Below are 25,576 nucleotides of genomic sequence, written 5' to 3'. Positions count from 1 at the left end.
TCAGTTTCATGCAAACATGCTATTTTTCCTTTCTCACTCTGTAAAATGGACTTTCAAAATTAAACAGGAAACAAGAGATTGTATTCAACTAAGTCCTTTGCAGAGTAGACCCATTGAAATTAGTGAATCTGTGTTAGTCATGTCTATTCACCTCAATGGGTCTACTCTGACTAGCACTGAATACCACCCATGGAGGGGCATGGGTCACTTTTTCTTTATAACTGGACTCCATTCCCAGGCCTATCTCTTGACCCATGTCAGGCCTCTCTCTGTGACCCTAATGGGCAGAGGTAGCAACATTTGTTTTTTTGTAAGTATGTCATATTAATGTTTAAAGTAGAGCAGTGGAAGTTGGTTTTTTTAACCATAAACCCCTCTACCTTGCCCTGCCTTATCTTGCTGTGCTCTGTTGTTTGAAATGCGTTTCTCCCCAGCACAGCTCTCTTTTTAGAACCTTTTTAGGACCTACTGTATGGTAGTAATCGTGGGAAAAAATTAACCCTCTGACATCTCTCCTGACATTGTGTCACTGATTACTTGGTGTCGGTGCTGGCTGCAAGTGCAGGATTGCATCTGGGGACTGTGATAGCAGTTTACTTGGGGTGATGGTATGCCCACCTGTGTTTGTTTACAGTGTTGCATGTAGGTAAGCTTGTTGTGCATGTTGGTGATACATGTGCGCCTGAGGGTGATGGCAGTGGTTGTGTTCTTCACTGGGCTCACTGCTTTTTACGTGCCATAGCCACTCCCAGCCACCTGCTGAGTAGAGTTTGGATGCAGCAGTTTTTGCACCAATGAATTGCTGGCAGCCACATAAAATGACAATAAAAATCCTATATTTTAGATTGCTCTTCCAAATAAATTCTTAGTTTTCCTATTGAAATCATTCATGTTCTTAATGTTGGCTGGATTATGCCTGTGCATATTTTTCTAGTTCCTGTATCTGCATCCTGTTAATAATTTCAGGCTTCATTTTGAGGTTGAAAAAATTGCTAGGTAATGGCATTATTTTTTAAAGGTTGCATACGTTAAATTTTAAAAGCACACTTTATGATAAAGATACAGGTCTTAGATTGTTGCATGAGGTTTTATTGGCCCAAGCGAATGAAGGCTAGGACAACCAGAAGAACAATGTTCAGGGAACTGATAGGATTTTTATTTTCTTGTGGATTAATAGCATGCACAATTGCAGTATTACACCTTTCCATTTAGAAATACACCCCAGTGACTACAGTGGACCTACTCTTACGTAAGAGTGTATAGGATTGCAGCCTCAGTCTTTGAGTGGATTTATATGTGTTACTGCACTCCTATGTTCAAAACAATCATGTTTTGCTTTGTTTTAATAGATCTTTAGGAAAAAATGACTGCTGGCTCCATCTTAGTTCCTCAAGTTATACCACTTCGAATCTCAACACCAGGCAAAGCTAAACATGAAATAGATACAAATACACTTATAGAAATAAAATCAGGTATATGCAACAGCTCAGCATGGTATGCTATAAATTTCATCTTATATGTACAATTTTGTATTCCTTTTCTGTGCACTGCCACTCCTGCTCTTTCCATTTCACTATCACTTCTCATAAGTGCCTTCATCTTGTAAATGTATTTCAGATTGGAAGGAAGATGCTTTAAAACACAGGGGTGAGGAACCTCAGCCCAGGGACCAAATAAAAGCTCTCCAGTCCTCTCTAACTGGGCCTTGGGGCTCTGCCAAGACTACACCCTCTCTCTAGGTCCCACCTCTCTCCTACTAAAGTATTTTTTGCATATTCTAGAATTGTGATAGTGCCTCTTCCTTGTCTGGATGGAGAGATGTGTGCATGGGAGTGTCAATGAATGAATGCAGCCTACTGTACAAAGGTGAGAATCACACCTGTTGCTTCTTGCCCAATCCACCACAGACATGGCTCCCAGAAGGGTCGCTATGAGGGCACGAAGTCCCTGGGCTGAAAAAGTTTCCTCACCCCTGCTTTAAAAACAGGAACTGCATTAATAGGGAGGAGGGTGGGGTATAAATTTAATAATAAATAAATAAATTTACTTGATTGCTTTTTCATGCTTCAAACTTAGTGAGAAAAAGTCCTCCAAGCTTTTCTACCTTGTTCCCCAAGAGTTAATCTCTTTTCCTGTCATCTACACATATCTATAATTAGGTATTTTTCTCTGTTTCTAGTCATCTCCTCTCTGCTGGGCTATACAATTTGTATTAAGATTCAGCTTTTGTATGATCCATATGGAATTGATGTACGCCTACTACCTTCCTGTTAAAGACCTTGCCAAGTTTTTCTCTGGATATGGAAGTGCACACAGGAATTCTGTTCTTGCTATTTAAACTTGTGCTTTAAAAACAACAGGAAGCTTTTTGTAAGGAAATGCTTGTTGTTTGGGGGGAGGAGGAGTAACTTCCTTCTTTTTGCATCTTCAGATACCCCTGATGTCACCATATATTACACTATTGATGGAAGTAAACCACAACTCTTTAGGAGACTTGGTTATAGAGATCATAATACTTACAAGTATAAGGGACCAATCACATTACCAGATGGGAAAATAGCAATCAAAGCACTGGCAGTCACAAAGTAAGTACCATTGCCATGTAATTTGCTTTTTGAATAAAGGCAGAATTGAACTTTTCTTTGTGCAGAATGTTCTAACTTGCCACCAAAGTGAGATTTTGGTACACATAGCCCTGTGTATCTTCTCTATCTACTGAGGAGGAATCAACATAGGCAATTAATTTTTATTGGTGTCCACTCTGGTATGTTCCATATCAATCGGTTGCTGCAAAAACAGTCTTGTGGGTCCTTAAAAGGCTAACATAACAGTTGGTACTTTAAATTTTATAATCTTGAAGTTGCCACAAGACACATGGCTCCCTTTAACATGAAAGCTGTGCAAACTGGTCAAGTCTATCAGAGTTAACTGCACAGTTAGAACATAAATATTGGAAATAACGGGTGGATGACTTCTTTACCAGGGTTTCCAGCTATTTGCTTGGTAGCCAGTTGTTGTGTCTGGTAGCCAGCAAGATTCAGCCTTCTCACTTCCTGCTCTACAGAGCACAGTAAATGCATCATGCTCAGTGAGGGTTGTTTTTTTCAGGAGAGGACAGATGTGTGTGTTTGTAGCATCTGTTCCCCTGCTACATTCCTCTGATGCTGCATTCCAGCACGATACTGTTTGACTCCATTTTAACAGAGGTACTCTCTGCCTCATTGTGCTGCCACACAGGGTTGTGTTGCCAATTTGTTACTTCTGTGGCTTTCTCTGCTGGTCTCCAGGATTGAATATTCTGGTTGAATGTATTTGTAGACACCTTTTATGAAAGTAGTATTTTTCTGGATTCTGTACTAAAATGATAAATGTTCTGGGAAATGTCATAAATGGAATCACAGAACATGAATATTTCTATGTGTCGTATTTTTCCACCAATTTTCAATCTTTTTGATGATATACTTTTTGTACCTTCTTTGGCTTAACGTTGCCTACAAATACATGTAATATGCTGCTCAGTGTTGTAGTTTAGGGCTAAATTAGACATGATGGTTAATTGCATTAATACAATTAAAGTATAATTTTTTTGTTATGTGAATAGAAAACAGTGGAAGTCTGAGCAGCCTGGGGTTGGGGACATTTAATTTTTCCCTGCCACTATCTCAACGCCAGTCCCTCTCAGAAGCTACTGTTTGCATTTTAAGACAGTCCTTCATTGGCACTGTTGCAATGGTCACTCTGCAGAAACCCTGCCTGTCTTTTACAAATTTTCTTAGACCAAAGATTCCATTGCCGTAAGACTGGATAGGCACATATCAAGCATCACCTCCCCCGATACACACACAATAGTATTTTCTCTTTGGCTGACAAGAGCTCAAGAATAGATCCTTCCAATTCGCACCTCTTCCCTTACTTAGACAAAGGAATAATTGCCCCACACACATATCTTTGAAGGTTTTCTGTACACACATATATTTGAAGGTTTTCTCATGCTGTTCCAGGTCCCTTCCACATTATTTCAACCCCCTTATCCATCCCTCACCATGCAAAATATGTGATATTAGCTTTAGTGGATTTTGTCATCAGAACATCTTGGAAAAAATCATATGTATTCCAAGCATGCGCATTAAACTTCATAGCTTGCTCAGGTGTTAGGCTACCTGATGCTAAGTTTGTGTTTTATTTTATCCTCTGCATATCTCTTTTCTGCTTCCTAACTTATAACAACAACAAAACATCTCTGCTGTCCTCCATGGAGCTCAAGGCAGCTTACATGTTTCTCATGCCTTCCATTTTATCCTCACAACAATCCTGTGGTTAGGCTGAGGGATAATGACTGGCCTAAGGGCACCCAGTGATCTTCATGGCTGAGTGGGGATTTGAAGCTGGGTCTCCCCAGTCCTAGGCTGACATTCTAATACTGAAAGTTTGCTGGCTGCTTTAGATCACTCTGACTTTTTTCTCTCATGAGGTTGCTCCAGCAATACATTTCAAGGTTTAGGCAAACAGGGAGTCAGAAGAGGTTGGGCTGACTCTTCATTCCAGTGGTAACTGTAGAGAATCTACTGGCAGTTTTCCAATCCCCAGAATAACAGACTGAAGGCTGTAGGTGTCCTTGCAATCCACTATCTTAGAAATTCATCAGCAGGGCAGTGACAGTACAATCGAAAGAATGGAGTCATAGCTGGCACTTTAGGATGATACCCATTGGGTGGAGGATTACTTTCAAATGCAAATAGCAGCTTAAGAGAGCAGATTTTTGTTGGGACCATGACAGGGAGCAAAAGAGTTAAACTTCTATGGGGTTGAATGACACCTCTCTGCCCAAATATCTAGTGTTGTTTCTGTTTTGTATTGACTGGATTTTGTTTTATTGTTTATTTTATGGAGGTTTGGGTTTGTTTTAACTTTGATTTTTGTTAGCTGCGTTGAGGAGTCTCTTTTTTGGACTGTAAGGCAAAATATAAATATTTTTTTAAAAATAAAGAAATAGGTGAAATACCTTTAAAACATATTGACCTATGATATTTCTACTGTTATAGAACTCACTTGCCCAACTCACGACCCACCAAGCCAAATTCAACCCATAAGCAATATATGGTGGCATGCCAGCTACTTAGCACATAATACCCCTTCTACATTTTTTGCAATCCCAGAGAGGCAGCAAAAACAAGAGACATGTGCCCTTGGTGGACTTCCTTTATATGGATCACAAGTTGTGCAGGTCTGTTCTAGAGTTTCTTGATTTTTAACTTACAGAGATGGCAGAGAGAGCACCATTGTAACGAAAGTATTTATAGTAGAATATGTAACTCCAAACACACATGAAGATAATGATGAAAATTTCCTGGAAGACCCCTTCAGTCAGGCAAGTAATAAAAAAGTAAAGTCTACTTGAAAAGTGTTAAGAATCATTATAATAAAAATTAAATATGAAAGGCTTACAACATCAAATTTTTAAAAATCTTCCTGAGGCACTGGAACAAAGTAACTAAGGTGAATACTTGGAAAAGATCTATTTAAATAAGTTATCAGAACTTTTATGGAGCAAGTTCAGGGTCAAATCTGACTTGTTATCTTCTTGCTGTCACTTATGGAATAGCAGCAACAACCCACAAGTGGATGAATGATCCATGTTTTTCTGCCTGGCTGGGGCCCCACAAAGGAGGGGGGAGACATCAAGCACCTGCGCAAGTTATGATTCCCCCCCATGTATGCCAGGTGGTCTCCATTCAAATTGGAGGGGTCACAAGCTGTGTTGGTCCACCTAGCTCAGTATTGTCAACACTGACTACCTCATATCGCCATGAGGAAACAACTGAATTATCAAATGGGATTGAGGAGACTTCATAGATGTTTCAACTCATTCCTGTGAATGGGAACATTTTACATACCCAGGAAACAAAGGCTGACGTAATAAATTATTCTACCTTTTGTACAAAGCATTCCTGGTGTAGAGCTATGACCCAGTACTAATGCTGTTGTTACCATGATTGCTCAGGTCAACTGTCTCTAAACATGTATACAGATTACTTCACTGTGTTCAGGGAATAACACACATAGAACACACATGGAAATTTAGAACACACATGGAAATTTAGCTTTAAGGTGTGCTAAGGGAACTGCTTCCACTGTGACCCTGGCTGTGTTCTACAAGCTGTCTGTGTAGTAGAACTGGCCCCAAACTGGCACAGTTTAACCAAAACTTAAAGGGGGCCAAACATGTGTAACCAGAACCATTTAGAGAAAGCACCAGAGTTCTATGCAAGGTCTCAAGGGAGCAACAGAAACAATTTTTTCAGAAATAAAGTTTTGTTGAGAAAATGCAACAAAAGTAATTAAATGACTAACTATTGAAAGCTTCCCAGGAATTCGAGAGACAAGAAGGAGGGTGGATGTGGAGCAGGACTTTGGTTGTTGAGGAGGAGAAAAGGGGGAAGAAGCATTTGCAGGAAGACCTAGAAAAACAGGGAAAGGAGATTTACAGGAAGAAAGAGAATTACTACCCATCCTTCCATTTTGGACACCAGAGAAAGGGGCAATGATCCAAGGTGGACACTCCGCCAAGAGCTGATATACTTCAGGAACAGCAAGGGAGAGGAGAGGCATAGGAAAAAGGAGAAACAAGAATCCAAAGAGGTTTTCTGGAAGACAGAGACCTGGAGCCTCCAAAGGAAAAAAAGAACTCAGAAAAATTCTGGCATGCTAGAACAATTTCTGGGTGAACACAAAAGAAACAATTGCTAAACAAAGAGAGGTATTGAGACTTTCACTGTAGTGTTAAATACTTCTGAACAAACCCACCCTGAAATTTCAGGTTTCTTATGGCCGGGCCATACAGTGAGGCCTAGTAGTTCAGAAGTGGGGGGATGATTTTGGCATTTAACTATCTCTGGTAGGTCCATTTCTTTGTCCATGACAATCATGACAATAGAGGATTTTCAGCAGGAAACTTGGAGCAATTTGCCCTATGCAGCTATTTCTTGGCTTCATTCAGATGAAACAGAACCTTTTAAAACCAAGATACTCATGAGAGGGGCATACAAATTGGCAGTGAGTTTTTGCTCTGGGGCAGCCTTGTCCTAAGCCAGATATGCAGGAGGCCTGAAAGAATTGCCCTATAAACCATAAATACAATTTAAACTATACATCTTTATTAGCCTGTGGGGGGTCACATCCCTAATCAAATTATGACTCTGAAATAAAAATGGATGAAATCCTATATTTTTCTGGAGTATAGATTGTAACCGGATCATACAAAGGTTAAGTGGGACATATCTTTATGTACAGGAGATGTTGTAACAATCTATTCCAACAGATGTAGGCACTGTGTTGTTTCTAGATAGAAATATAGCCCAACAGTTTATATATGGTGTGCAGAGATGCATACATATTTTGTAACTTACTTACAACTTTGTCCTATTACTAATGCCACCCTTCATTCCAACCACAAAGCGCATATATATAAGCATGCTTATAAGGGTACTACTCAGGATGGCTAGAACATGTGCAGGAGACTGAAATCAGTCGACAGGAAATATACATATGAGATTATTCATCAGAATTTTTGTTCTTAGGAGATGGAAGATGAATTGTGTGACTTCAGACTCGGAAAGAAAGAAGCAAATGCTGAAAGCAAGTTCAATTATAATGGTGTTGCACTGGAATTACAAGGTACTGTATGTTAAAGCCAGAACTAAGAGAACTCTAAAAAAGTTACTGTTTAAAAGGACGTGAACTGGTAGCGCAGTTCATTGTGGTTTCCTTATGGGAACAGATTTCAAACATTACACACTATGAGGTTTATGATAACTTCCTGAACACATTATTTTCTGGACTCCTCAAAGTTATTCCCTTGGACATTCCCACTTTAATTTTGTATCAAAACTACTAGTGTAATTGGCAGTGTTATAAACTTTAACTTTGTGTTATCAAGTTATTATTTATTTTATTTAACAAAAATTATATACCACTTGATAGTAAGCAGTTTACAAGAAATATTAAAATTACCAATTAAAACAGTTAAAAACAAGTAATTAAAAACATTTAAAAGACAAACTCAGTAGTAAACTAAAAAAAGGTTAAAGCACACCAACATATATATGTCTGGATACGCTTGCCTAAATAGAAATATTTTAAGCAGGCACCGAAAAGTATAAAGTGAAAGCGGCTGCCTGATGCCCTTAGGCAGAAAGTTGCAAGGTGTAGGTACTGCCTCATTAAAAGAACTATTTCTTACAAATGCAGTACTATGTGGCACATGTAACAGTGCTAGTTTCACAGACTGAAGCAGTTGAGTGGGCACTTATGGTGTAGGGCAGCCTTTCCCAACTAGTGGGCCACCAGATGTTGTTGGACCACAACTCCCATCAGCCTCAGCCAACTTTGCCAATGGTCAGGAAAGATGGGAATTGTGGTCCAACAACATCTGGTGGCCCACTAGTTGGGAAACCCTGGTATAAGGCAATCCCACAAGTAAGCTGGTCCCAAGCCGTTAAGGGCTTTGTATACCAATAGTAACACCTTGATCTTGACTTGGTAACAAACTAGCAACCAGTGTGGATCTCTGAGCAGAGGTGTTATATGCTGACAGGGTTTTTCTCCTGTTAGCAACCATGCCGCAGCATTCTGCACTAACTTATTACTGGCTGGACCCTTATGTAATGGATGCATAGGGAAGAGGGTTCTACATATTCTTTCTAGATTTATGTCTCCAGAGTCTTATATGTCAAACAACTAAGTGAGTCCTGTTATCAGCCAGTGCAGAAATTGTGCATACATGAGTATAGGATATATGTGGCTTTAGCTAGTAAGCCAATAGCTAAACAGTGAAACAATCATATATTACTGGCCGTAGCTAGGGCATAATATTTAAACAAGCTCTATCCTGTATCACATGGGTTAGATAGGCATATAGCAGGCATTAAAGTAACAAAATGATTAAAGCAGCACATAGCTGGCTTTAACAGGTTTCTAACAATTCACTAGTGCTTATATTTATGAGGCAATTATACAGTGCCTTATACATGGAAGCATTTATTAAGAACAGCCTTATATGCTTCTTATAAACAGCCTTGTCCATTTCTTATTTGCAAGAAGCAGGAGCAAGGTTGCACACCGCTTGTCCTGCTCTCTGTAAAGGTCATTGATGAGGGCGACCAAGGCCAACTCAGTCCCATGGCTAGGCCTGAACCCAGATTGGAATGGTTCTGAATAATCCCTGTCACCCAAGACTGCTTGCAACTGCTCCACCACTTTCCTAAGAAGGGGGTATCTGTGACTGGTGGATAGTTATTCCAATCCAGGGGTTCCAGGGCCAGTTTCTTTAGGGGTGGCCACACCACCGCCTCTTTATCACTCTAGTTTTTAGGAAGCTTTAGGCCACCAGTTTACCACCTATAGCTGATTGTTGTTGTTATTTATTTCGACTTATGGCAACCCTATGAATCAGCAACCTCCAATAGCATCTGTTATAAACCACCCTGTTCAGATCTTTAAGTTCAGGTCTGTGGCTCTCTTTATGGAATCAATCCATCTCTTGTTTGGCCTTCCTCTTTTTCTACTCCCTGCTGTTTTTCCCAACATTATTGTCTTTTCTAGTGAATCATGTCTTCTCATGATAACCTCAGTTTCATCTTTTTAGCTTCTAGTGATAGTTCTGGTTTAACGTGTTCTAACACCCAATTATTTGTCTTTTTCGCAGTCCATGGTATACGCAAAGCTTTACTCCAACATCACATTTCAAATGAGTTTATTTTTCTCTTATCCACTTTTTTCACTGTCCAACTTTCACATCCATACATAGAGATTGGAAATACCATGGTCTGAATGATCCTGACTTTAGTGTTCAGTGATACATCTTTGCATTTGGGGACCTTTTCTAGTTCTCTCATAGCTGCCCTCCCCAGTCCTAGCCTTCTTCTGATTTCTTGACTATTGTCTCCATTTTGGTTAATGATTGCTTTGACAAGTTCAATGTCCTCATTGTCAACTTGAAAGTTACATAAATCTTCTGTTATTAGTTTAGTTTTCTTGACTTTCAGCTGTAGTCCTGCTTTTGTGCTTTTCTCTTTAACTTTCATCAGCATTCATTTCAAATCATTACTGGTTTCTGCTAGTAGTATGGTATCGTCTGCATATCTTAAATTATTGATATTTCTCTCTCCAATTTTCACACCTCCTTCATCTTGGTTCAATCCCTCTTTCCGTATGATACGTTCTGCATATAGATTTAACAAATAGGGTGATAAAATACACCCCTGTCTCACACCCTTTCCGATGGGGAACCAATCAGTTTCTCCATATTCTGTCCTTACAGTAGCCTTTTGTCTAGAGTATAGGTTGCGCATCAGGACAATCAGATGCTGTGACACCCCCATTTCTTTTAAAGCATTCCATAATTTTTCATGATCTACACAGTCAAAGGCTTTGCTGTAATCTATAAAGCACAGGGTGATTTCCTTCTGAAATTCCTCGGTCCGTTCCATTGTCCAATGTACGTTTGCGATATGATCTCTGGTACCTCTTCCCTTTCTAAATCCAGCTTGGACATCTGGCATTTCTCACTCCATATATGGTAAGAGCCTTTGTTGTAGCAGCTTGAGCATTACTTTACTTGCATGGGATATTAAGGCAATAGTTCGATAATTACTGCATTCCCTGGGATCCCCTTTCTTTAGAATTGGGATGTGTATTGAATGCTTCCAGTCTGTGAGCCATTGTTTCATTTTCCATATTTGTTAAAACATGTTTCATATAATAAACACAGACATATCAAAATGTAAAACATGACCACACAGAGAAATCCTAAGTGGCACAAGGGAGCAGAGGGGCTGAGCCAATGCCATGCTGCTTGCGCTGACCAAGGAGAATTCTTTCTTGCTGCTTCAGGTACAGGCTGGCACAACAGAGGGGCCTACATTGGACCTCACTCTGGGGCAGGGGGTGGAGCAGCTTTGAATCCAATGGATCCATAACTAGCTCCGTTTCATCCCTGCCCTGTTTCAGGAACTGCGCTTAGCTACTGCTGATGATAGCTTTCCAACTGCACACACTTTGGCAGATTGCAGTAGGGTCTCCACAGTGAAGGGCCCCACCAGCAGAATGTGGCAGAGGAACACCTCTACCTAGTTGCTCTACTTTTGAGCAATCTATTTACTCATGAGTAGGAGCCACTTGTGAGAATCACAGCTATTGTAGATACACGGATTGACAACTGATCCCACATATAAGACCTCAGCCAAACTTCGTTTAGTAAGCAACAGTGGGTTATACATCTCAATATACTCACTCCTTGCCTGTGATTTTTTAAAAATCATTTTTGGATTTCAGATTTGAATCTGAATTTCTTTATATAATAGAAACTTTTCTAAAATTTAAATAAGAAATGTATATTGCAATCTTTTATATTTCTAGGTTGAAAAATTACCAAGCGCATGTAGAATTACAAGCATATTATTTATACTGTATACATATTATAATATCATCAAATGGATGATAGCGTTTTATGAAATTAAAAGGAAAACCATAGTCCTATAATAAAGAAAAAATTGAGGCATTAAGGAGATTTATGGCTTCCATCCTTGAATAATTATCCAATTTAATTCTGAAAAAGCATGAAACAAGATATAACTGTTGAGATCTCATCATTTATTATCTGCGTTTTTTGAGAACTTAATTGTTGTTTTATATAGTGGCTACAGCATGGAGAACTTTTTTTGTTACTAGTTTTTAATTTATTACATACATACATACAGTACATGTATAGTTGCACATGTTTAAACAATCATCTTTGTCTCATTGTTGCTTGGGTTCCTGTGACTTTATCTTATGTTGGTTATAATAGGGGACCACCTGTTCTGGTTGTTTTGTTTTTGCATCACACACAAACACACCAGAGGGACAATATGAATGGACTAATATGTTGTTATATGTTAGATAATATAATATAAATAGAGGTGACAACAATAGCCACCTAAATTACAGGGCAGGTTCCCTAACTTGTGCTTTCCATGTATTTTGGTATATGTAAATTTGTCAGTAATTTCTCTTCTCTTGAACTTAATTTATTTTAGAAGAATATCCTTTATACAATGTAGTCAAAGATCACATTCTTTTGAAATAAATTATTGAAAAGTAATGAGATGAAATGTATTTGTAATTTTAGGCATGTCAAAAGAGAAAACAACTGTGCCCTCACATCTCATTGGACCACATCTGTTGAACAATTACTTGAATATGTCAAATGATAGAGAAGAGTCAAATTCTGCCACACTGATGCCTCAGTCTCAGGTAACCAAAGCAGCTAGTTGGTTCAAATGCTAGAAAAAAAGGTTATGTACACCGTCCTCCATAAAGTAGCAGTGTTTGAAAAGATTTACAGATCTGGACTTTTTCTTGGTGTTGCATCCAGATTTGCCCCAACCAGGGCTCCAGAATTTCCATTCCCAGCTCACCAGTGGCAAGAGCTGTCTTCCTCAGGCAAACTCCCTGCTGTACCTGAATTCTCCATGAATTTATATGATTGTAGAGAGGAGGTATCGGTCTCCCTTTACACGGAGTCCACAAAGACAATCACTACTTCACCAGGAATGAACATTACACCTATGGTTCTGTGCTTAGTAGGCCTGCTCAGGAGCAGTTTCCTAGTATTTTAATAGGCAAATGTGCAGAAAAAGAAATGTCAGAATGGAGCTGTTATATCACTGACATGGCAATTTAGTCTTTGCCATAGGGCTTTTCTGAGGCTTGCCTGTTAAGCAGAATTAGCTGTTGTACCTAAGGACCAAACAAAGAATATTAGTTGCGGTGGGAGCTGGATTGAGATTGTGGGGGGCCAACCTTTTCCCACATGGTTGCAAGTTTCTGGATTGTTAGCCAGGCTGTTTTTAGGGATAGTTTTTCTCGTGATCATTATATTTTTCTTTGCTGATCAACATCCTGTAATTGGGTGGATTTCACTTTACTTGAGGGATGTTTGAATGGCTTGCTTAATAGTGTGAGTGAAAGATTAACCCATGCAAGCATACCTTCCATCCATTGAAGAGAATTAACATCATATTAAGACTAACCTTTTGTTCTAGGGTATGGTTGCTTAGAAACTCTAGATATTTTAGCTCTTTGTTATGACCAGGACATGCATTTACCCAGTCTATGTGAAGGTAATTGAAGTACTCATTATGCAACACATGCTTTTTATATGCCTCCTAATTTCATTCGCCATCTCATGTTCACCCTGGACATTTTGGTCAGGGGGGCTACACTATGTTCCCAGTCAGGAGCGGTTGGTGCAAAGGGGTGGCACCATACAACTGGCCTCCTGGCATTGGAGTCACTGCTACTTACTGGGTGGGCTGGGGAGACGGGAAGGTCATCGCTGTGTGGGCCAATTGGCAGAGCCAATCCAGTAGTCCCAGTAATGCACCCACAGAGCAGCAACCTCCCCCACTACCTCACTTCTCCTTTCCAGCAAGTGGCAGCAACTCCACCGCCAGGAGAGCAGGTGTGAAGTGTTGCCCCTCCTCACCAGTCACCCCTGTCCTGAGTACTATATTCCTTTTGGGGTGTGGTATTGAACATCCATAGCTCTGTGGAGGAGTCTGCCCCTTTGGAGATTTCTAGTTTGTTTCACTCTGACCCCTTTGAGCAACACTACCTCAGGTACTCCTTTCCATAACAATCCTGACTCCTCCAAGCCTATCTAAAATATTATGTCATCCACAGTCTTTGTACTAAGCAGGCAAGTCATCATGTGGGTTGCATGACTGTCACAAAACCCATCTCTTCATGAATATGAAAGCCATATTAGTCTACTGTAATAAAGAGGGGAAAATGCAGTTTTCGTTATAAAATGTCATAAGCTTTTATAGGTGGCAACTATGGGGGAGGGGGAGAGAGAAAGAAGTGAGAAAGAAGCCTGAATTTTACAGGCATAGCTGTACAGGAGAGCATCGGGGCAGATTTTGGCACAGTGGTAGGCCCTACCAGAGTTTTAGGGGCCTGGGAATTGTCCAAAGATGCTGTGTGCTGATGCTGGTCCTGAATGGAGATTTTGAGCTGACAGAGAACTAACTGATACCTTAAATAGTAGCAATAGTAGCCTTTTCTCTGAGCTATTATAGCTATTAAAAGTCCAAAAGTCAATCTTCCAGTGAGCATATCTGTAAAACCTAAGCCTGTGCTCATTTACACTATGCATCTAGTGAGAGTAGTGCTAGAAAGGTTTTTTCAGATAGGTGGAAGTGTGCTGAACAGGATCATATAAATACTCTGTTTCTGTGGAAGGGCCAGGCTACTAAGTGTTGGGGTATTGCCAATATAGAGAAATTCTGGCCTCTTCAAATCCAATAATCTACCACATCAGTTTATGGACTGCAGAGATTTTCATCCTGCCATACTGATAACACTGATACACGATGATACATGATGATGTACAGGTAATGAACACTGATGACTTTTTCTGGACTTTCAACTTGGGCATGTTGCTCAGGCTATACTTCTAGGTTTGTTTGGCAATATATGCATGGAAATCAATATGATCCATTTTACCCTGTTTAGATCATTCATATATTAAGGGTAGCTATCTTTGATGTCAGTATTGGAAATTTTAGTTAGTACAAAATGTGACATTCCATTTTCTGATCATGGTATGTCATGCAGCAACATAATACAGCAGCATTCCAGTATATGAAGGGCTCCATAGCAGCTTGACTGGAAGAGTCGTGGCCTGATAGCTGCTGGCTGAAGGGGCGTGGCCTGATAGCTGCTGAGTGCAACTAGGAGCAGCTGTGGGGGCTGAGAGTTTTCATTCTGTTTCCTCACTCCTAACTGAGCAGAACAGAGGGAGCTGTGTCAGCTGGTCCAGCGGAGATACAAGCGAGCCAGTTCTCAGAGAGCAAGCAAACAGGGAGAGCTAACAGGAGTTTGGCGGGGGAGGTCCCTACATTTCCCCCCCTTCTACGACACACCACATACCAGTAGGACTCTCCTATTTACCCTGAAGGAGGACAGGACAAAGCACAGGCCATTCCAATACGTAGAAAGAAAGAAACAAAAGGCAGTATCGATTATGGACAGGAACAGAAGAGCGAAAAGACATCTATCACCGGTGGAACTACAGAACCACTTCCAGGCACTTGAGGATGAGACTAGAGGACAGTCTGCAGGGGAAGAATTACAGTAAAATAAGAAAAGCTACTTTATTTAGAGAAATACATAGTAGATAGAAAAGGCATACCTAGTTCTAACTAACTAGCTAAGTTGGAGGCATAACTCCCACAGATCATACAAAATTGGGAGGGAAAGCTACTACCTTGGAAGACAGAAACAAAATTCAAAAGGATCTTGATAGGCTGGAGCATTGGGCTGAAACAACGGAATGAAATTTAACAGAGTTAAGTGCAAAGTTCTACACCTAGAAAAAAGAAGCCAAATGCACAGTTATAACATGTGGGATACCTGGCTCAGCAATACTACATGTGAGAAGAATCCTTGGATTGTTTTGATCACAAGCTGAATATGAGCCAACAGTGGGATGTGGCTGCAAAAAAGGCAGATGCTATATTAGGCTGCATTAACAGAAGTATAGTTTCCAAATTGCGTGAAGTATTGGTTCCCCTCTATTCGGCACTGGTTATCTTGCGTACTGTGTCCAGTTCTGGACACCTCACTTTAGAAGGATGCAGACAAACTGGAATGGGTTCAGAGGAGGCCAACAAAGATGATCAGGGGACTAGAAACAAAGCCCTCTGAGGAGAGACTGAAAGAACTGAGCATGTTTAGCCTGGAGAAGAGAAGACTGAGGGGAGATATGATAGCACTTTTCAAGTACTTGAAAGGTAGTCACACAGAGGAGGGCCAGGATCTCTTCTTGATCATCTGAGAGTGCAGAACACAGAATAGGGGGCTCAAGTTGCATGAAGCCAGATTTCAACTGAACATCAGGAAAATCTTCCTAACTGTTAGGGCAGTACAAGAATGGAACCAATTACCTAGGGAGGTTGTGAGCTTTCCAATCCTGGAGGCCTTCAGGAGGCAGCTAGACAGCCATCTGTTGGGTATGCTGTAAGTTGGATTCCTGCATTGAGCAGGGGTTTGGACTTGATGGCCTTACAGGCCCCCTCCAACTCTATGATTCTATGATCAGTAGTAACTTCCTGTCTGGAATCTGGTGGTATATGAAAAAGTGACATAGAATTTAAAAGTCTTGAAAGGATCTGAAGATGCGGAACATTTCTACACCATTTGGTGAGAATTCATCGCTTATGCTACTGCAAATGATCTACAAGTTCTTTGCCTGTACCAATGCATGAAATTTGGATCTTGTAACTGTTATTTGTAAAAATTATGCTCCTCTATTTATCTTTTTCAGTGGTTAATACTAGAAGAGTGGCTCTGTAATGTGATAATGAAAACAACTGTTCTAATTGTATTTGTTATTTTCTCTATAATTCAATAAATCTTAAACAAACAAACAAAAAGATGAGTAACTTCCAACTGACTTGCAGATTAATTCAAAGGGTTGGGATAATTATTTTGGTCCAACATTGTGTAGATATCACCTCCTTCCTTGTATCATGTCACAATTTCTAAAGATTGACTAAAAACTCTCCTAACAATACCATTGATGTGCCAAGACCAGATAACAAGGACATTGAGAGATGCATTGTTGGTGGCTACCCCACAACAGTAGACTGGTAAGCTTTCCAAACCTTGTATTTGGGTTGCTGGTGTTAAGATGGTGTAAGGGACGTTTTTAATTTATATAAGATTTAAGTTTGTTTTCTCATTTTTCCCAGTTTGCTAGTTCTGTTGTGGATAATAGAAGACATCTCACAAGCATCGAGGCACTGAGAACTCGGAAAAAAACAGATTTCCTCAAGTAAGTGTTTTCCTTTTTCCTACTTTGGTGTTGTAGTCATACCATAATATCTTGTAAGGTGCCATGAAGGAGGGGGTGTTGTGGTCCACACCCTCCAGCAGCCAGCCTTCAGCTTTTTACTTCCTGCTCCACCCACTCTGAAGTCCCTCAGCCAGTTAGCTATACTAGGCTGCATATGTCAAGGGCACCCTCTAGGCTGCGGTACTAATCCAAGTACTATCAGCTTACCCCATAATATGGAGATATGGTCAATGCCTCCTTAAGGAGGCTGTAGTTCCATCCAGCCTTAAGATGGCTGTAATAACACCTCTATTGAGAAACCTGTCATTGCATCCTGCTATGTTGGGGATCCATTCTCAAATCTGCCATTTTTTAGCAAGTCAAGCCCTTGGTTTGTGCGTACCTGATCTTGTGCTTACTTTTAGTCTGTTTGACCATATATCAAGCCTCTGAGCCATTTGACATGCATGTACCCCAGATGGAGCCAGTTGCAAAGTTCAGTTCTTGACCTGACAGTTTAAGGCATACTAGCTTAATATGAACCTGTAGTACAACTATCTGATGGTGGCATTTTTCACTTAATCCAGTATAGTTACATCAGACCCCTCATTCCGGCAAGTACCATGTATGGGCTCCTCTGCCTGTATTGCTCCTGGTGGTAGAGGTACTGCTTTCATGAGAATATTAACTCTAGATCCCATTATATAACTCTGCTTGGTTTTGGGAGTAATTTGCATTAGCTGAAATCATTCTTAATTGATTTTCTGTTATATTCTAGGTGTGCACAATGCTTAGCTCCTCATACATCTGGACCATTTTCTCGCTTCTGTCAAAATTGTGGTTCTCTGGTCCCATCGGTGCCTAAACACAGCATCCTACTCACTGCACAAGCTCAGGTCAGCCACAGATATACCAAAACACTGTACTTTTTTTTAAAAAAAAATCAGCCTTAGTAAATTGTTAGTCTAACTTAAAATCCAACAACAAGCAGGTAGCAAACGGGGGGAAATAGTCTTCTACCTCTTGAGTCAAACAAGAATTCCATATAGTATATTCTAATATCAGGGGTAAACCTTGAATTTTATTTGCGACATGTTAGCTGATATTAACAAGACTGTGTTTCAGTATTTTTATTTTTGAGTTTTCTAAACACATAATTTGTAACAACAAATACTATATATATTGAGCATTTAACAAATTTCATTAATCACAATATATTGGGGGGAGCACAGCTACAGAGCATCAAGATGGCTATGTGAAAATATAAATCTTCTTGAGGTCATCAGAAAAAATTCTCCAACTTGAACAGAGTCAAGATGGTTACAGAACAGCTACCATAGAGCTAGAAAATGTTACTGGGCTCTGCGAAGACCAAAAAGTGGGACCTGACCTACTTCTTTAAACCACAGAATCAAGAGACAGAAGAGGCCCAAAGGAGCTACCTAACACAAAATAAAATGGCACCGACACCCCTGACAGCCAAAGGGTGACTTTAACCTAAAAGAAGAATTTGCAACACAGTGAACATGGTTGGGAACAGGTCTTACGGTGATGTGGAAATAACTGATGTATCCCCCAAGAAGGGAAAGTAGCAGATCTCGGAACCCACCTAGATGCCATAACTGAGATGGCCTTGACGATAATGGGTCTGGTGATAGCACACAGTAAAATCCTCAAACACCTTAAAAGAAAATGGAAGTAGTTTGAAACAAACTTGAAGAGATGGACAACCACAGCTGTCACACAAACATCCACTTGCATAAGATCCAGGAGGTAAAGGAAAAAGACAACATCGTGGGGTTCTTAAATCCCTTCTCCCCATCCTGGATGTCTGTACAAAGGGCTTTGAAGAGGCTCATACCCTTTCACCAAGGCCAAGTGACTCATCATTGCTGAGGATACCATCATTTGTTTTGTGTATTATGTTTAAAAGGTAGAGATTTGGCAATTGCTTCAAACCATCAAAATGTTGCATATAAGAACTAACCTGTAATGGTTTTATAAGACTTCTGCCCTAAAACTCTCTGATAACACAGTGAGTTATGCCCATTTATTAATTGCAGGAAATAGGAATCAGATATTGGTGGGTCTTGTATTTAGACTAATTGTGGTCATAGGGTACACCACATTTCCAGCAATTAATAAAAAAGAAGTGGCTGCATTGCTTATTTCTTTAGAACTAGACTTACCAGAAAGAGCCCAAAATCAGGACCGTGTTATGGAGTAGGACGATAACATGCTGTCTGAAAGTGGCTGAGAAAGCAAGGAAGGCAGTCACCATCTGAGGAAACAGCAGCAGCGGTGGCATAGGTCAGGAAAGTTTTTTCCAACAGACAAGCAATGATGACTACGGATGAAACCTGTATAAGCACAATTCACCAGGTGAAGCAACCACAGTTTTTACAGTTGATTTATTTTACTTACTTTATTGCAAAAATGCAAGCTGTAACCAGCCTAGTAAATAGCAGACAGCATGAGCATTAATGAACACTAATGACCCCTAGTTAAAATCCGTTAAAAAAGGAAGGGCCCTGCAGGTTGTATCTCACAGCAAGATGCCTCTCATATTAGCCAACCTTCTCCTTAAAAAGTTGGAGATACTGCGCTGCAGGCATGTATCATCACATGGCACTTTGGAAAAAGATATTCCTTGAAAAATACAAAGCAGGATATTTGCAAAACACCCAATTTAGCTCCATTACGTTTGCAGAAGAAAACAGGGATTTAAAAATTAAGACTGAATCACCTTGATTGATGAGCTCTATTTGAAGCAAGATGGGAGGAATGCAACCCTGTTGATCTCTCAGTGGCTTTTTTTTTTTTTCAATAATTTTTATTCAGATTTTCATAAAACATACAAGACAAAATCATAAAACATTCAAAGACAAAAAACAAAATCAAAAATAGTTAAACAAAAAGAAAAAAAGAAAAAAAAACAAAAATAAAAAATAAAGAGTAAAATATTGACTTCCCATTTGTCAAAGATCAAATCAGTTATAAGTCTATAATATATAACAATCCTGTCTCTTAAGTCATATTATAAAATCACTTTCCTCCAGTAGTTATCTTACTTAATCATCAAATCTCATAAACATTACTTTATTCTTTCCACAAAAAGTCAAAGAGAGGTTTCAATTCTTTAAGAAATATATCTATCAATTTTTTTTTCCAGATAAGCATATCGATTAATCCATCTCATTACTAATTATGATAATCTTATTGTCATAACCATAGTCAAAATAAACATTTCAATTAATCCATCACATCAGAATCTGTTAGGTTCAATAATTTCAGTAGCCATTGTTCTATTATCTCTATTAGTTCCATTTTCCATCTTCCATCTTCAGTAGTCTTGTTAAGTCCAGTAATTTCAATATCCAATCTTCCATTATCAGTATTCCATAATAATCTTGCTGTCAAAGCCATAGTCATATAGTAAGAGTCTGATGGGGATTACCTCTATCCCAAATATTTTCTTGCCATCCATTCTGAATAGGTTGCTGAAATACTGCTGTAAAATCATATCTCTGTTCTTTTTTTCAAAATACACTGGGTCATCTCTTAAAAGTTTTTCCATTGTCACATGGCTGCAGTTAATTCCATAGATTTTCTCTATATTGGGCTCCATCACATCATTCCAGTCCAGAAGATTATCCATGCCATTGATAACTTTATCTCTAGAATCTTCATTCATTTCTTCAGAGATAACATTGAGTTCCAAACAATAGATTTTATTTCTAGAGTCCATAGACTCCAAATCTTGTTCCTGTTCCACGTTGGTTCCAATCTCCGGGATCTCCTCTCTCACAGGGACCCCTATTCCAGTCTCCAGGGTCACCTCTCTCACAGGGACCCCTGTTCCAATCTCCGGGGTCTCCTCTCTCACAGGGACCCCTTCCAGGGTCACCTCTCTCACAGGGACCCTTATATCTTTAATCTCCTGCTTCATTTTACTCAATTCAATTTTCATTATCTCAATCTCATCCATTATTTTCTGAAACATAGTTATTTCCAGATTTTCAGCCACTTTCTTAATTGCCATTTTAAAAGAAAAATATAGGAAAACCACTTCTTATTTCAGCAACAATTGGGTTAATACTCCAAACTTGGTGACATCACAGTATAAACAGAGCAGACAGCCTTATCTCTCCAATAGTTAAGTAAACAAAATGCAGTTCCCAGGATCGAAACAATTAATGGCAATCGTCAAGAAACAGATTCGTCAAAATAAAATAGACCAAAAAGAGAGTAGTCTCAAAACAGTATAATATTTTTCAAAATAAAAATCTGGAATAGAAATCCCTCTTCTGTGTATATCTTTAGAATGCAAATCCAGGACAGCTTTTTGCAACAAAAACAGAGATAAGCTATTAATTAGTGCGTAGCAGAGAGAAGTTACGGCTCCCCAGTGAGATGTCAAAAACTGATCAATCTGGCAAATCTCTTTTAAACAGCAACAATTTAAGTCAAGTAAAAGAAAAATATAGAAAGAAGGGTGCTTGCCTGTTAGTGCGTTCTCTCTTAGAAGATAAGGTGAACGTTCGCTTTATCAGATAGAGCTTGCTGTTAAAAATCCGTCCCACCTTCGTCGGCTGGACCTCGTCCCATAAATTAATGAGATCTGGTCGTCCCAACAAAAATAGGCTTTGAGGTTAATCTCTTCGTTTCTCCCTACCCGGGAGAAGTTTAATCAGTCAAAAAAAAAAAGAAAAAACTGACTGATATATCTGAATAAGCTTCTTTTGAGGCAGGAGCCCATCTCAAAAGCAGGCACAGGCTAAGTCACCCTTCCCGGAAGTCGATCTCTCAGTGGCTTTTGACACTTATAACCATTGTGTCCTTCTGGAATGACTTGGGAGGTGAGATTTAGAGGCACTGTATTGCAGTGGTTCTATTCCTACCTGAAGGTTATTACCAGAAGGTAGTATTAGGGGACTATTGCTTTCACCCCATGGCTTTTGAGCTGTGGAGTGCTGCAAGGGTCCCTTCTGTCTCCTGTGCTGTTCAACATTTATATGGGAACTGTCATCTGGGGATTTGGAATATGGTGTCATCAGTATGCTGATGAAATGTAGCTCTCTCTCCATTCCATCAGGAGAGGCTATGAAGGTGCTGAATTTGTGCCTGGAAACAGTGATGGGCTAGATGGGCCAATAAACTGAGGATGAATCCTGATAAGATGGAAATGTTGTGGGTGGGTGGTTCTCATGTCCAGGAAGTAGGTGGATAACCTGTTCTGAGAAAGTTTGCACTCCTGCTCAAGGGACAAATTTATGGAAGTGGTTTGTGTGTCTAGTAGTGCTTAAGCCCAGCTTAAACTGGTTCACTGGCTATACCTGCTCCTGGACCAGGATAGTCCAGGACGTTCATGCTCCAACGACTGCTTCAGTGTGTTCTATATGGGGCAGCTAATGCAGAATGCAACAGCTAGGTTAATAAGTGGAGCAGCCTGGTGGGACTCTGTCACCAGTCTTGAAAGTACTGCAGTGGCTGCCTGTGAGCTACCAGCCCCAGTTCAAGGTATTAGTCCTAGCATATGAAGCCCTAAACAGATTGAACTCCAAATACCTAAAAGAGCACCTCTCTCAATATTTTACCATCTTGGGCCCTAAAATCAGCAAGGGGATCCCTGTTGATGGTTCTGCCACTGAGTGCTTCCTGGTTGGCATTGACCCATTGCAAGGCCTCTTCAGTGACAGTTCACCCAGGCATTTGATGTCTGAAAGAGGCTGTTCCTGGTAGCCTTGAAATTATTAGCCATGAGGATATGTGACTGTTTTTAAAAATGTTTTAAAGATACATTTATTTTGTTAATTGTTTTATTGCTGGGTTATGTGCTGCCCTGAGAAAGAAATTTAATAAATAAATTCATAAATAATTGAAGTCATCTACTTATTGCAGCAAGGGCAGTTTTGGCTAAGACATGGAAAGAGCTAAAGGGAGCCACCTTGGAAAGCTCAGAAATGAAGGGTATGAGGGAACAAAGTAAAGACACATTTATAGCCACAAGTTATGTTTGGCATACATAATAAAATCAGAGAGAGTATGGTAGAACCCAACAACTTATGTAGAAGTGTAATATTTCCATATGCACTCCTGACATGATCTAACATGATTAACATCTGAACAATCCAATACCTGTGAAGAAGAAAATGAAACAACAACAATATACCACTCTGGGTTCTTGGCCACCTGGGGAAAGGAGATCCAGCTACAAGAGAGTGTACTCCTCTGTTTCATCCTCACCCTCCCAGTTTGAGGTTCTCGTCACCATCAGGAAAACAATTACAAAGTTTATGGAGACCACCCCTTATCAGACAGCCTCCACATTTTCCTGGGATCCCTCTGAAGCCTCTTGAGTAGGGTAGCAGGTTCAGGGCCTGAGAGTGATCCTGTATCTTTACGAGAAGAGAAAGTCAGCCAAGTACAGGTGTTCTTGCAACACTGTAATCATGGGAAAAACCACAAGGTGGAATTCTCCCTTCCCCCTGCACAACTTTTAAAGATACAGAAGACCTCTTGGTTGCCGGGCCCGAAATAAATGTGAAATAACATTAAAGCAGTGCAAAAATATTATAAACAGCACAAATCTGCAATAATTAAGGCATAACCACAAATGCATCACATAATATCAGATGCCTGGGGAAGGGGGATAGTTTTAATGTGTTGAAGAGATATTTATGTTGGCACCAGAAAGACCTCACTGGGAAGAATGCTGCCAAAGTGGGGAGCCACAACAGAAAAGGCCCTCCCCTTTGTCACTATTCTCTGGACCTCTCTTGGAGAGGGCACTTGCAGAAGGGCCTCATGATGGTCTTACATTTGCAGTGATCTTAGGTGAGGTTCATGTCAAGGGAGGCATTCCACTAGGTATTGGGGTCCTGAGCTGTACAACACTTTACAGCAGGTATAGGGAACCTTTTTTAGCTCTAGGGCCACATTTCCTTCTGGACAGCCTTTCATGGGCCACATGCCCCTGGTGGATGGTGCCAGAAGCAAAAGTGGGCAGAGCAACAAATGTTAATTTTACTTTTGTACAATGGGATACACACACTCCCCTCCTCCATTCTCCATCCAGCCAAGCAAGAAACATCAAAGTTGAAAGACGCATTCCAGCCAGATGAAAACAATCAAGGAGGGTGCAAAGCAGAGCCAGTAGATGGTGAGGGGGTGTGGCCCGGAAAGAGTACTGCCTGGAAGGCGACATTCAGCCCCCAGCCTGAGGTTTCCCACCCCTCTCTATGGTTAAAACCAACACTTTGAATTGGGCTCAGAAATGTATAGGCAGCCAGTGCAGCTGTGCTAGAATGGGTGCTATATGATCAGATCACTGATTCCCCATCAGCAATTTGAATGCTCATTCTGCACCAGCCACTGTTTCCAAACTGTCTTCAAAGGCTACCACACTTGCAGTACACTGCAGTAATCTAACCCAGAGGTTACCAGGCCAATTGAAGCCAGGTTATCCCTGTCCAACCAGTAGTGGCACTCCATGCCACTGAGGCCACTTGTGCCTAAACTGACAGTAGTAAATCCAGGAGAGCCCTTAGACTATGAACCTGCTTCTTTGGGGGGAAAGGCAACCCCATCTAGAATAGGCTGAATGAAGCCCATTCATCTGATCAGAGGATCCACCCACTAACAACGTCTCAGTCTTGTCTCAACTGAGTTTCAGTTAATTGGCCCTCATCCATTCCATTAATGTGTCCAGATACTGGTTCAGTACCTCCAGCACCCCATCTGCAGAAGGTGAAAAGGAAAAATAGAGACGCATGTCAGCAGCACACTCCAGAAGTCTGAATGACCCCACTCAGCTGTTTCATATAGATGTTAAATAGCATGGGGGACAAAACCGACCCCTGCAGAGCCCCAAACTGAGAATACACGGGGCTGAGCAATATTCCTCAAGTGCCACTTTTTGCAGTAAGCCATCCAAGTAGGAACAAAGCTTCCACAATTCAGTGCCTCCTATTCCTAACTCAGATAGCCATTCCATGGTGAGTGGTATCAAAAGCCACTGAGAGATTAAAGAGAAACAACAGGGTTGCACTCTTTCCTGCTTCTCTCCCAACACAGGTAATTGTATCAGTCAAACAACACGGTTTCCATGCCAAACCTCAGCCTGATCCCAATGGAAATGTATGCCAAAAATCAATTTTGTCCAAGGTATCTGGATCTGCTTGGCTTCTGGACCTTGCCCAGGCAGGGAATATTTGCCCCTGGTCTAAAGTTGCTGAGATCTTCTGGGTCTAGGGCAGGTTTCTTCAGGAATGGTTTTACCACCACCTTTTAGGTTCCACAGAGGCATATACCACCTCTCTGGTCCAACCAGCTTTTCCTTTCCTACCTCTTTTTATCAGCCAAGAGGGGCAAGGAGGAAACACAAGTGGCTCTATGAACCCGCCATGCACCTTGTCCTCAGGCCACATAAGCTAAAACTCATAAAATAACGCTGGACAGAATTCCTCAGATTCACTTGTTATACTGGAGGAATCCTCAACATGCCTAGCAAACATGTCACAGCAGGCTTCAGCTGGTTCCACCACCTCCCTTGGCCCAGCATGTAATAGGCTCTGAACCATCCAAAACTCCGCTGGATGCCATACAGAGGATGCTGTGGAGGCAGAGAAGAAAGATATCTTCACCACCTTCACTACCATGGAATAGGCACAAACTGTTCAACTGCATTTGCTGGGA

General features: G+C 40.5%; 1 protein-coding gene across 9 annotated transcripts in view; it reads left to right on the top strand.

Annotated features, from left to right (window-relative positions):
• Positions 1-25,576, top strand: part of DZANK1 (double zinc ribbon and ankyrin repeat domains 1) — a 72,676-nt gene that overhangs the window by 1,680 nt on the left and 45,420 nt on the right. For 6 of the 9 annotated variants that reach the window (XR_009758041.1, XR_009758049.1, XM_061585841.1 and 3 more), the window contains 7 exons: positions 1,350-1,472; positions 2,432-2,585; positions 5,260-5,368; positions 7,578-7,674; positions 12,167-12,291; positions 16,797-16,879; positions 17,658-17,775. Coding sequence is in view for 7 of the 9 variants with exons in the window: in XM_061585841.1 (XP_061441825.1) it covers positions 1,364-1,472; positions 2,432-2,585; positions 5,260-5,368; positions 7,578-7,674; positions 12,167-12,291; positions 16,797-16,879; positions 17,658-17,775 (795 nt within the window). In the remaining 2 variants the exon portion in view is untranslated. Of the gene's footprint in view, positions 1-1,349; positions 1,473-2,431; positions 2,586-5,161; positions 5,225-5,259; positions 5,369-7,577; positions 7,675-12,166; positions 12,292-16,796; positions 16,880-17,657; positions 17,776-25,576 lie in introns of those variants that run through there. The other 3 variants (XM_061585851.1, XM_061585862.1, XM_061585871.1) reach the window with 3 other exon arrangements.

Source organism: Rhineura floridana, chromosome 1, assembly GCF_030035675.1.
Source record: "Rhineura floridana isolate rRhiFlo1 chromosome 1, rRhiFlo1.hap2, whole genome shotgun sequence".
Lineage (NCBI taxonomy): Eukaryota > Metazoa > Chordata > Lepidosauria > Squamata > Rhineuridae > Rhineura > Rhineura floridana.
The sequence above is the reverse complement of the archived record's forward strand: the minus strand, read 5'-3'. Positions and strand labels throughout refer to the sequence as shown.